The following is an 11,857-nucleotide window of genomic DNA, read 5'->3' as shown; positions in this document are numbered from 1 at the left end:
TACTAGTTTGTGTCAATTATTTGTTGAATGTCTTCTGTTTACTAAATATATCATGATCATCATATCACACCATAAACTTCGGGTTTAAAAATGAAAACCTAAATAATAGACAAATACTTTTGCCTTATTTTCCAGCTGCTTTATATTTGCAAAATTATTTGCGTTACACTTTTAGATGAGGTGGTAAAAATATCAAAAAAATATATTTTATTACAACCAATTGTCGTTGTCTAATATCGCGTTAAATAAAAAAGCTCGAAAGTAAATTTAAATTCTATAATTGTCCTGTACTCTAACAATTGGCTGCGAAGTCGCTCGATGAAGAAGCGTCAAATCTTTAAGCAGTCGGTCCGTATTGTTTGGTTGAAGTTTTTGGTAATTAGCTGATTTCGAATAGTAATTATTGTGATCTTCAATACTCTTAGCAGCTAATCCATCCAGCAGCATTTGAGACCAAATTATTTTCTGTGATCTCTTTTTCAGTTATGTACAAACAATTTGTTATAGGTTTTGGTTCGAAAAGTTGTCAATAAATGACTAAAAAACTGATTTCATCAAAACATATCATCAACTGTTATTCAAATGTTATCGTATTTTAACGCTACTACTATATATACATATTGTAAACTAAATTGAAGAAAAAAGAAACAACTATAAATATACACGAAGAGAGAATAAAGCTAAAAACCAAAAAAATGATTAGAGTTATAATCGACTAAGAACAGAGCATTTAGCAACTATCTGCTAACACGATTTGTACATTACGGGAAGTCAATCACTTCCGGGCCGGAACTTGTTGAGAACGATTGTCTATACACACATAAAACTAAACAGGAGAAGCTTAACCTTGTAGTTAGTGTTGTAAGGCCAGGGCTTTTGAGGATGGTAGGAGACGCAATGTTTGTATACGTTACCAAAACTTGGACCTTCGGAATACTAGCAGCTCTGGTTTCCGGTAAGAACGTGTGCTCAAAATGTTTGGAAAGATGTACACACGCGGGTTGGTAAAAAGGGATTTTTGGAACCGTGGTTTTGTGCTCAAAAAACCGTTATCCTACAAAAAAATTGAGTCCTTCTATTAGGCGGCCCGCGCTCGTTCATCCTCAATGTATCATATTATGCGTTGTAGATTAAAAACGGAAACCAAGCCGGAAAACTAGAGCACCTGCGAGCAGTAAACTCTGGGTAACTGTTTATGGCTTAACGGCAAGCCCTGGAAGACTTCCCTGTAGAGGAACACAAAGTCTTAACACATATCAAATTAGCGAGTAACTGAACAAACGGGAGTACCATGCAAAATCTGTATTATGATTACCAAAATATATATACCTATATGTACACTAAATATAAACCGAAGGGAGCCCACAAAGATGAATATTGGAGAACAAGATACATATCAGCTATATTAGGACTTTAAACTTTAGTGAAATAAATTGTTGTTAAAAGTATTTAATGAGACAGGAAAAAAGTATATAAATAAATAAATAAATATATCAAGGACATTATGCGGCTTTATTTTTGTCGTCACCTTCAGCCTGGTCCAGCCCTGCCAGCATCCCTCTATTTCTGATTCCAGACGGTGCACAGTGGTTTGATTGCTCGGAATCGTGAACTCTTTTAATAACTCTATTCATAGTATTTTTTTTTCAATATGGTATCTTCGGAAGAATTTCTGTATATCAATAAACGCAACGACTGGTGGTTAGTATTAGTTCGGAACTTAAACACAGGTGGTGCTGCAAAATTTAACTTTCTAATTTGATGATATAGAGCTATAGTATGTTCTAGAAAGTTTTAGATAATCAGCAAAAAGCTTCATTGCTGAAAACATTATTCCTCTAAGTATCACAGTTTTTGAGATATTAGGCGTCTTTCATGACGGACCCCCAAAAATCGGGGTTTTCACTGTAGCTTCAAAACTATGTGATTTAGGCAAAAATAATGTTCTGCAAACATTTGCATCTATTAAAATCACACACTTTTGCAGAAGAATGTGAACACGTATCTTCTATACAGAGCGAGTTAATGAATGATTTAGGTAAAATTTAGCCATATTTCGTACTGCTATGCAATAAAAAGTTGGAAAAACTGGCGACCGAGATATTATTAAAGTGAAAGTACATTCAAAACTTATCTTAAAACATGCTAAGCCATTTGTCTCTTTTAGTATCTTCATCATTTAATTTGCATTTCCAAGAAGTGTTACTCAGTCTTTTAGAGACATATAAATCATAATGTTTACTATATCCCATTGCCCTGTTAACAGCAAGGTACGATGCTAATGTAATAAGCCAGTCGTCGTATGTACTAATCTCGGCTGTGTGTTACTGCTATAGTTTAATAGGATCCTTACACTAGCCCTGTAATTGTCCTGTACTCTAATAACCGGCTGCGAAGCCTGCCGATGAAGAAGGGTCATGTCTTAAAGAGGGTTATACCCAAAGTTTTGCTCTACTTACAGCGCAAGGAAATCAAACTAATGTCAAGTAATTAAAATCATTACTTTGAGCGTCTTAGCAGAATCTCGAATACGGGAATATTGTTATCGATTTTTGTTATGTAACAGAATTAAACGGAAAACAGTTGGTAAATGAGAGAAAAGAAAATTTGTTCTACACTTTTAAGCCTGAAATTTCACAACCAGCTGTTTAGAGCACAGGAAATGTACGAGGCTTGTTATACAATCCTCGTCGGCGTCGTCAGCAGCTTAGAACCGGAATGGTTCGTGCTGTTTTAAGCTCCATTCAACTCGATCTTGGATTATACGTAGATAAATTTACTGCCGAACAAAAACAGAATAACAAAATTTGTGCTTAGATACTAAAGTTGTACGAAAGTCCACCAACTTTGAAATTTTTTGAAAACCCGCGAATACCAAGCGAATTTTGCCTAATAGTTCGAGCCATTCTTTTCAGCCTCATTCCACCATATAGTTAACCGTATGGAAACTGTGCCTCTTAGTAATGAGTAGAGTAAGGAGGGGTAAAAGTGCGATGCGGGTAAAAGTGCGATTCAATGATTTATCGGTGCAGATTCCGAGTAAATTGACTACATTGGCATGGATGGGTGACTACTTTGACAACTTGAATCTAACGTAAACTTTGGTTGCTTGCGAAGCATAGTTGCTGAGTTATGTGCAAATGTTATTTTAGGGCGGTTTTGATGTAATTTTCCGTTGTACGGCAAATACGATATTAACAGAAGGATATTACTTGATGAAAATTTGTGGCAGCGTTTTAGATCACTCACATATCTGTTTTGAAAATACGGTGAAAAGAATTTACAAAATATTTTTCGCTTTTCCGTAATTTAATCTAACACCGTCAAGCGCCTAGCGGGGTAAAAGTTCAATTCACGGACGGGGCAAAAGTGCGATTCATGCACGAGGCAAAAATGTATAGCTAATTATATACAGCTTTAGGCACTATATTACAGATACTAGAAATGGAAGATCTGCAGAAAACTGCGTGCTCTACGGATGTTGGCCGAAGGAAACCAATGTTTTTCCGCTGATGAAACAAAAAACAAACGTTTGGAAAAGTATCGACCTAACGGAGGCTGCAATACACCAGCGCAAAATAGGAAAGGTGCAAATTGAGAATATTCCTTACCAAAACATAACGCAGATTGAAGATAATATGGTATTGTTAGCTACTGTTGTGCTAATTTGATGGATTCGAGCTTCGCACTTCTGCCCCGCGGTATTCGCACTTTTGCCCCGTTAGTGGGGTATCATGTTGCTGCCTTTCTTTTTATCTCCAGAAAATTGATGACAACTTCAAACATCGCACTTATGCCCCGCCCTACTCTATAAGGCAAAACAAAAGGAATTGAATTTCTTCGAAATTACTGGGTTGGAACGTCAAAAGGTAAAAGAATCATACAAGGAATTCTGAACAAAAGTAGAAAAACCTCGTACAACACTCACTCCAATAACAGAAAATCTGTAAAGTGTTAGTGTCGAATACGATGTTACATTACCAACTCAACTTCCTAGGATATTAGAAAGTTTGGGATGGATATAGTCTACACGAGCAGAAATAACTAAATCAAAACTAAGCATTCCACTAATTAAACATGGCTGAATTGGATGCTCCTAATGCGACGTGGTTTATATTATATAAATCAATTTCTGGATCCCCACCAAAACAGGACCAAAACAAAACATAAAACTAGCAAAACTAAATTCTAGATAGAATTAACAAAAGGGCGAATGTCGCATATGTAAACAAAACGAGTGAGAGTTACTTTTCGCTGGACCATCATAGGAAAATCAACCCTCACTCGGTTTGTTTACGCTTGCGACATTCGCCCTTTTGTTAATTCTATCTTCAATTTTCATAATTACTTCGGTGGTAGTTACATCGTATGACATTGCTTGCTCCCATTATAGCATTATGGCACTAGTTATGTCATTAATATTTCATTAATATTTTTTTCACATATTATCCGTTCTCATCTATTCAGTTGCCTGTCGAGTCCTAATCAGCCGTTCGCATTTAAATGAATTTATTGTTTGCAAACGTAACTTGTCAGCAAAGACAAGCTATACGCAAGCTAAGACAAGTCTGAAAGTAGCCTGTTGAGATAGGTAGGCCTATTTTGAAATATATACATATTACTTTATATAACAAGAGGCTTATTTTACTCTTTTACTTGAGCTACGACAAAATATAGCAATAAACTAAGATAAATCATCTTTAATGACTACCTTAATGTTAATGTGTTGTGTATTTAAATTCATCATCTTACTTCAAACGAGTAACGACCGACGTTTTACAGTTTATCTCAACGATAAAGAGATTGGCAAGATTGACTGGTTGAAACCCAAGTGTCCACCAAGTAACCCGACATTGTGAGTGTAGAAGAATATGGAAAATTAAAAAGCCTTAAAAACGCCTGAGTATGTTTCTTGATCGGATATCTTTCTTCTAGTGCATAGATTTAAGTCAATCCATTCGTCAAGGGCGTTTGTTTTTATTTTGTTTCATTCTGTTGATCGGAAATTTTCGCTTCCTACTCCCTAGGAGAGTCAGGTTTCGTTTCTTTCTTTGTAGACCAATGAGCTCAGCATAGTTGGTCGCCGTTGTCCACGCATAAGCGCCCACGTCGGCGTGTGCATCCATAAAAATTTAAAAGGCTGGTACATTGTACTCTGTTATGAGCTGCAAAAATTTAGCCGTACAGTGGAAGCATTGAATTAAAACAAAACAAAACAAAACATAACAAAAAGAGATGTACCAAAGCGTGTCATAAATTCTCAGCAATGGTGTGAAGTAATGATTGTTGAATTATGCAACTTTGTTTGTTTTGTGTGCCACAATATTTTTCTCGGTAAATATTTTATTAGCCTTTAGTCGTCAGCTGTGATGCCGAAAGCTGTCACCTTACTTACTTCTTACTTCTACCAGCTTCAGCAAAGTGCCGGGGTGGCTCTTGCCATATCAAGAATTCCTCTCCATTGTACTGCTGCTGGGCTGCTCGTCGGCAATTCGTTGAGCGTCTCGACGCACGCAAATCGGCTTGAGTCTGGTCGAACCATCTAGCACGTTGAGCCCCTCTATTTCTGGTGCCATTGGAGTTCTTGAGAAGAACGGATTTCACTGCACAGTCGTCCGGCATCCGGTGCGACGTGGCCGGCCCACCATAGTCTCCCAACTTTCGCCTGGTGTACGATGGGAATCTCTTCCAGTAGTGCCTGCAACTCGTGGTTCATACGCCTATGACACTCTTCGCTATCTCTTTGTATTCCACCAAAAATACTCCGCAACAGCTTTCGTTAAAATACGGCAAGTGCATGGATATCTTCCGCGAGCAAAGTTACTGTCTCACGTCTGTGGAGGACTACAGGTCTGATTAGCGTTTTTTACATCGTCAGCACAGTGCGACGGTGTATGTTTCTTGATCCAAGCGTCTTGCAGAGGGAAAAGTAGGCTCGAATGCAAGCTTGGGAGCGTCGTTGAATCTCCTTACTCGTACAGTTGTCAGCGGTCATCAACCACTTCCAGTTCATCGCTGTTAACAGTCGCTTTCTGTGGGAGGCTTACGTTGTTTCGTCTGAAGCCTCTTACTGCCATATATTTGGTGCTCGACGCATTGAAGTGTAAGCCAATCCTCCTAGCCTCCGTTTTAAGTCTGGCGGAAATTGCCTCCGTCGTCCCAAGGTCCCATGATGCCGAAGTCGTCTGCGAAGGCTAGCAATTGGCTACTCTTGCTGAAGATCGTTCCTTTCGTTTCGTTCCGCCCTCTCGCCGGATCACACCTTCAATAGCGATGCTGAATAACATACAGGACAGTACATCTCCTTACCGTAACCCTCTGCGTGATTCGACTGCCCTGAAGTCCACAAAAATATGATTTCGCAACTCTTCTTCCTTCTCCGCTCCTTTGGCTAAATTTGAAAATTTTCTACCTCAATGTTACCTTTCTTTTGTAATAGGGCCAACTGCGTCAGGAGTTCGAGAGCTGGAAGTGCTTCATTTAGCAGATCTCTCTTTCGAAATTTGGTCTGCGTAGCAGGTATTTCCTTCTAGGGTAACACTTACGCTAAATGGTTTTGAAAACAAAACTTTCGGATAATTTGATTCGGTACATATTCTCTGTAGTATTTTCCACTGTGTAACTAGCTTCAAGCAACAATATTAATTTCAAAATTTTACTTTTCATAATAGTAGTTTTTTACAATTAACGTAGGGGACGGAAGAAGAAAGTAATGAAACAAAGATGTTGATAGGACCCAACAGAGTGGGGCCAGGCGTAAATGAGAAAGTGCGGGTAGTTAGGTAAGGGAGGGCAATTGAAGCAACGCTTAAGAGAAGTTGTGTACCGCTCCTTTTGATCCTATCTGGGGAGTCCGCGGATTGAACCAAGCTATAATCGGAACCAATTATAACCGGATTTGAACCCACTGCTCCTCGCAGGCCTTCGCGGATCGCAGGTAGTGATGAACGTTTGAACCACAGCGGACTAGACAAAAGGGAAACTCCTCAATTCTCTTATTAAGCGTGCGACGTACATCAAACCAGCCCTGTCAGGTTGAATCTCTATGGTTCGTCTATTGTAGTCCAACCACCGAATGAGAGTCCGTTGGAGGTTAACATAGGCGTTTGAACCATGAGCAGGCACTGTTTCACCAATTGATTATAAAACTGACGACAAAAGTCAAATGTATCTAAAGCGATGCCAAGTTCTTACCGAGGTCGAAGGCAATGGAGTCTTCTACATGATCAGAGAATATTTTGCAAATTCGATATTCGCAGGCCTTAAAAAGCTCGACTTTCGGGAATTATTACCTGTCGTAGATTATTTTCCATGGACGAAGAACACCAAGCTGCTATTATTGTTCGGAATGGATTTTCTTGAGCACAACTAAAGTGATTAAAATAACACCGGTTTTTTTTTGGAGGAAAATGATGATTGCAACTGTTTAATGTTTTTATTAGTCGTCTTCTGTTATCTCTCTGCTTGCAGTTTTTTCGTCATCCAACCCTACGCGAATCAATTTTTCAACAAATGCAAATTTAAAGCCGAATACTTGAATCTGCAGATGACTTAATTTCAGTGATTGTATATTGAATATAACTGTACGCTGCAGGGGTTGGTCGCGTCAGTAAATGCTTTTATCAATGATTGTCCTGCGCTACCGCGCGCATTTGAGTGCAATTGCTTCTTGCATCAGTACAAATAATGTGAGCTAGCTTGTTTCGATGAAATCTTGCCGGAAGCATTCGTACTGTCCCTCGGTACGGAATAAGCTCGGCATTCTATCGTCAAGATTCTCTCATCAAGCTATGTTTTCAGCACATACAAAACATAAAGCTAACCTATAATTATACAATAATTTAAATTAATTAACCATAAACAGTTAAAAACATAGCTCCATTTCAGATTTACACAATGGCATCAAACGTGTTTTTGTATACGAGGGGTGTTGTAATCGGAGTATTTTGCTGAATTGTGTCGAACATTTGACTAATTGACTGAAGGAAATAATAGCATACAAAATATGAAGTGAACGCTATGTTTTACGGCACTTTTCAAACGGGACATGTCACAATGTGGGTGTGATAGGCGGTCGGTTGTTCGGTTTAGCAGGCCATCCGGTGCTTAATAGTTGTATCCTCCGCTCGAGGTGTATGACTGAGGGATGGTGGCCGGAATAGATGATTCTGGTCGGCCAGAACTGTACCCGCTGCTTGAAGCACCATTACCGTTGGACGAGAAACTGCTGGCTGAGAATGAAGCCTGTGAGAAGCCATTACCAGCTGATGCACCGGCCTGATATCCTCCGCTACCATGTCCGTTGCCGTTGCTTGGAGCACCATATTGCTGGGAAGGAGCGGCAGCGCCACCAAAGGAAGATTGGCTTGGGGCACCATACTGCTGCGATGGAGCTGAGGGTGCACCGTATTGAGATGAAGGAGCGCTGCTGTGGCCATTTCCAGCTGAAGGAGCACCATATTGAGACGATGGAGCACCTCCGCTGCCGCCTGGTGCTGGAGCACCATACTGCGACGATGGACGTCCGGCTCCAGGAGCTGGTGCGCCATAAGACTGACTTGGGCGTGATCCAAAACCATTTCCGTTGCCACCTGGAGCAGGTGCTCCATACTGCTGTGATGGGCGTCCACCGAAACCATTTCCATTACCACCTGGTGCCGGTGCTCCATATTGCTGTGACGGGCGTCCACCGAAACCATTTCCACTTCCTCCATGAGAAGGAGCACCATACTGTTGGGAAGGCTTCGCTCCAAATCCATTACCGCTGGCACCAGCAGATGGGGCTCCGTATTGTTGAGATGGCCGTGCTCCAAAACCGTTTCCGCTACCACCTGGAGCAGGGGCACCATATTGCTGAGATGGACTATGTCCGTTTCCACCGGGAGCTGGAGCACCATATTGTTGCGAAGGACTATGACCGTTTCCGTTTCCACCTGGAGCCGGGGCACCATACTGACTCGATGGACGGCTCACTCCAGTAGATGGAGCTCCATATTGCTGGCTTGGTCGTCCACCGTTGCCATTACCTCCTGGAGCAGGAGCACCATATTGGCTAGATGGTCGTCCTCCAGTTGAAGGTCCAGCAGGTACTCCGTAACTGGTGGCTGGTGGTCCGAATGAACGTGCCTGAGAAGATCCTCCGAATCCATTGGACGGTGCACCATACTGTTGGGATGGAGCTCCATATTGCAGCGACGGAGTTTGTGGGCTGCGGTTTTGATAGATATGATATTTTAGTTGGAAACCTATTAATCATGACAACACTCACCGAGAACCACCGTTTGAACCGTGTCCGTTGCCATTACCATTGCTAGGAGCGCCGTATTGCTGGGATGGGGCTCCGTACTGCTGGGAAGGAGCGCCGCTAGATGGAGCGCCATACTGTTGGGATGGAGCACTGCCGGATGGAGCACCATACTGTTGAGAAGGGGTCTGTGGCCGAAATCCACCGTTACCACTGCTGGGAGCACCGTATTGTTGTGATGGAGCGCTACTGTGGCCGTTTCCATTGCTGGGAGCACCGTATTGCTGCGAAGGAGCACCACCAGATGGGGCACCATATTGTTGAGAGGGTGCTTGTGGGCTGTGCGAGGGATTAAATGTTTAAATAAAAAATTATGCCATATCTATTGGGGAGTTTTTGCCACTCACCGAGATCCACCGAAAGATCCGTGTCCATTGCTTGGTGCACCATATTGTTGGGACGGTGCTTGAGGACGTCCACCAGATCCGAAACCGTTACCGTTTGAGGATGGAGCGCCGTATTGTTGAGATGGAGCAGAAGGAGCAGCAGAAGGAGCACCGTATTGCTGAGACGGGGCACGGCCTCCGAAACCGTTGCCGCTTGAGGGAGCACCATATTGTTGCGAAGGAGCTTGTGGGCGAGATCCGAAGCCGTTGCCGCTACCGCCAGATGGAGCTCCATACTGTTGGGATGGTGCAGATGGGGCACCGTACTGCTGTGATGGAGCTTGACCTCCGAAACCACCGGACTGGGAAGGTGCTCCGTATTGTTGTGATGGAGCACCATATTGCTGAGACGGAGAGCCACCGCTTGATGGATAGCCACCACCACTACCACTGCTGGGTGGTCCGTAGCTGCCGCTCGGTGGACCAGCTGGTGGATAACCACCGGCACCTCCTGCACTCGATGGTGGCAAATAGCTACCGCCAGGAAGAGGCGCCTCTCGTTTGACAAGTGACGCGGTAAAAGCTGGTCCAAGAGCACAGCACAGCACAAAAAGTGCTGATAGTGGGTGTTGGAATTTCATATCAGTCTAAAATAGTGACAAAAAAGTGCTTCATTAGTGTTTTGTCTATAGACAAGGTCAAAATGGTGCGACGGCTGACAGGTGATGGATTAGACCCTTCTATCTACACTGTGACCTACAATTAATCGTTACAACGAATGTGTAGGAAATAATCCTCCGATAACAATCGAGTCGGAACTCATGCTTGTCTATGCCATGTGAAGTCATGTATTACAAAGTAAATTGTTCTGGGTGTAGCGTAGCGACAAGATTGACGAGATTCTGACGAGCTGTCTGATATTTACGATCGTAACCCAGATGCCAGTGTGTTTACATGTGTATTATTGTAATGTTTTTTTTTACATAACCCCTTCGAAAAAAGTGTGGCACATATGGTGATCGATCTTGCATGATTACTTGTTCGTTTTATATGACGTTTCAGTCGAGGAATTATCACTGCTGGTCTGTTGGTGTGGGCCACCCACTTAGCAGCAACGATGAGCGCTCGACCAAACACAAAATTGATGAATTATTAAGAAGCCTTATGCAATGCAAGAGGTGCATCGTGCTGTATATATGAGGCTGTGTGTTATTATCTTCTTCTGCTAGAAGCAACTCGGTGAAATTTTTGCAAAGGCAGCAAAGTGATGCCATTGCCCGGCGCACGGCAGCAGCGCACAGTGGAAAATACTGGGACAAAACACTCAAAATGGAGTTGAAGTTTTCCATGAATTATTATTTTTCTATGAAAGTAGATAGACTAAATAACTATATTCCAAAATTTCAGAGCGCTGGGAATGATACAGCTTTTTGGAGAATTTTTTGAATCTGAAGTTTGTGGGAAAACTTCCCATATTTTTCCTTCAACGGAAGTTTCGAAAAACTGTTTTTAATCGTATCCTGTTAGGTATTTGCATACAAAGGAAACGTGATTTGGTATTGAAATGGTTATAGATTAGAACCTTATTTTGCAAATTGACGAAAATCAAGTACACTCTAAAATATATTTGTTTCAAATCTCAAAATAATAACACACATGTGACTTCGCATTTTCAAAGTTGAGCATCTTTTTTTGGGAACGGAAGGTAACCGTTATTTTTTCATATTTTATGTAGAATTTAGTCTACTTTCCAAAAATCATATCCGCATTTTGCGCAGATTTGCGCAAAGACTAAAAATATTGAATTTTTTAGAACCATGTGTTTTAGGCAATTCCGCTTTGTAATTACTTCTAGCAATACTATTATAGATATTTTTAAAGAAAATCTTTGAGCATTTAGCAGCTAAAGGTTAGTACCAGGTCAGCAGAGCAGAAGTGACACTTTGATATTCAAATTTTAGTGAATAAACATGGTTATTGGCTGGAGAAAGTGCTATTTTTAAAATTCAAAAATTTATTTTCAAATGTGGCTCAACGTTATGGATTGCTGAGTGTTACAAGGTCATTACTACTTCTCCTAATTAGCCCAATGCAAAAAAGACACAAAATAAAAATAATAGTTCAAGTAGTTATAAAACTTTTCTTAGAAAATTATTTTAGAGACACCCTAATTATTGATTTTTTAAAATATTTTCAAACTTTAAGTTATAGTAGTCAATTTGGTTCA

At 41.1% G+C, this 11,857-nt stretch overlaps 1 protein-coding gene across 1 annotated transcript; it reads right to left on the bottom strand.

Annotated features, from left to right (window-relative positions):
- Nucleotides 1-8,106: 8,106 nt before the first annotated feature.
- Nucleotides 8,107-10,271, bottom strand: LOC128745533 (pro-resilin). The gene is made up of 3 exons (XM_053842608.1): nt 9,652-10,271; nt 9,269-9,583; nt 8,107-9,208 (listed from the first exon to the last, which is right to left on the bottom strand). Exons 1-3 carry the CDS (start codon nt 10,269-10,271, stop codon nt 8,107-8,109), a joined length of 2,037 nt encoding a protein of 678 aa, XP_053698583.1.
- Nucleotides 10,272-11,857: the final 1,586 nt, after the last annotated feature.

Source organism: Sabethes cyaneus, chromosome 1 (genome assembly GCF_943734655.1).
Source record: "Sabethes cyaneus chromosome 1, idSabCyanKW18_F2, whole genome shotgun sequence".
In the NCBI taxonomy this organism is placed as follows: domain Eukaryota; kingdom Metazoa; phylum Arthropoda; class Insecta; order Diptera; family Culicidae; genus Sabethes; species Sabethes cyaneus.
Note: the sequence above shows the minus strand (reverse complement) of the source record. Positions and strands in the feature narration are given on the sequence as shown.

Coding starts and splice junctions, on each gene's coding strand:
- LOC128745533 (XM_053842608.1), bottom strand. CDS start 10,271: ATGAAATTCCAACACCCACTATCAGCACTTTTTGTGCTGTGCTGTGCT. Junction 9,584..9,651: donor GGATCTTTCGGTGGATCTCG/GTGAGTGGCAAA, acceptor TCCCTCGCACAG/CCCACAAGCACCCTCTCAAC. Junction 9,209..9,268: donor GGTTCAAACGGTGGTTCTCG/GTGAGTGTTGTC, acceptor TCAAAACCGCAG/CCCACAAACTCCGTCGCTGC.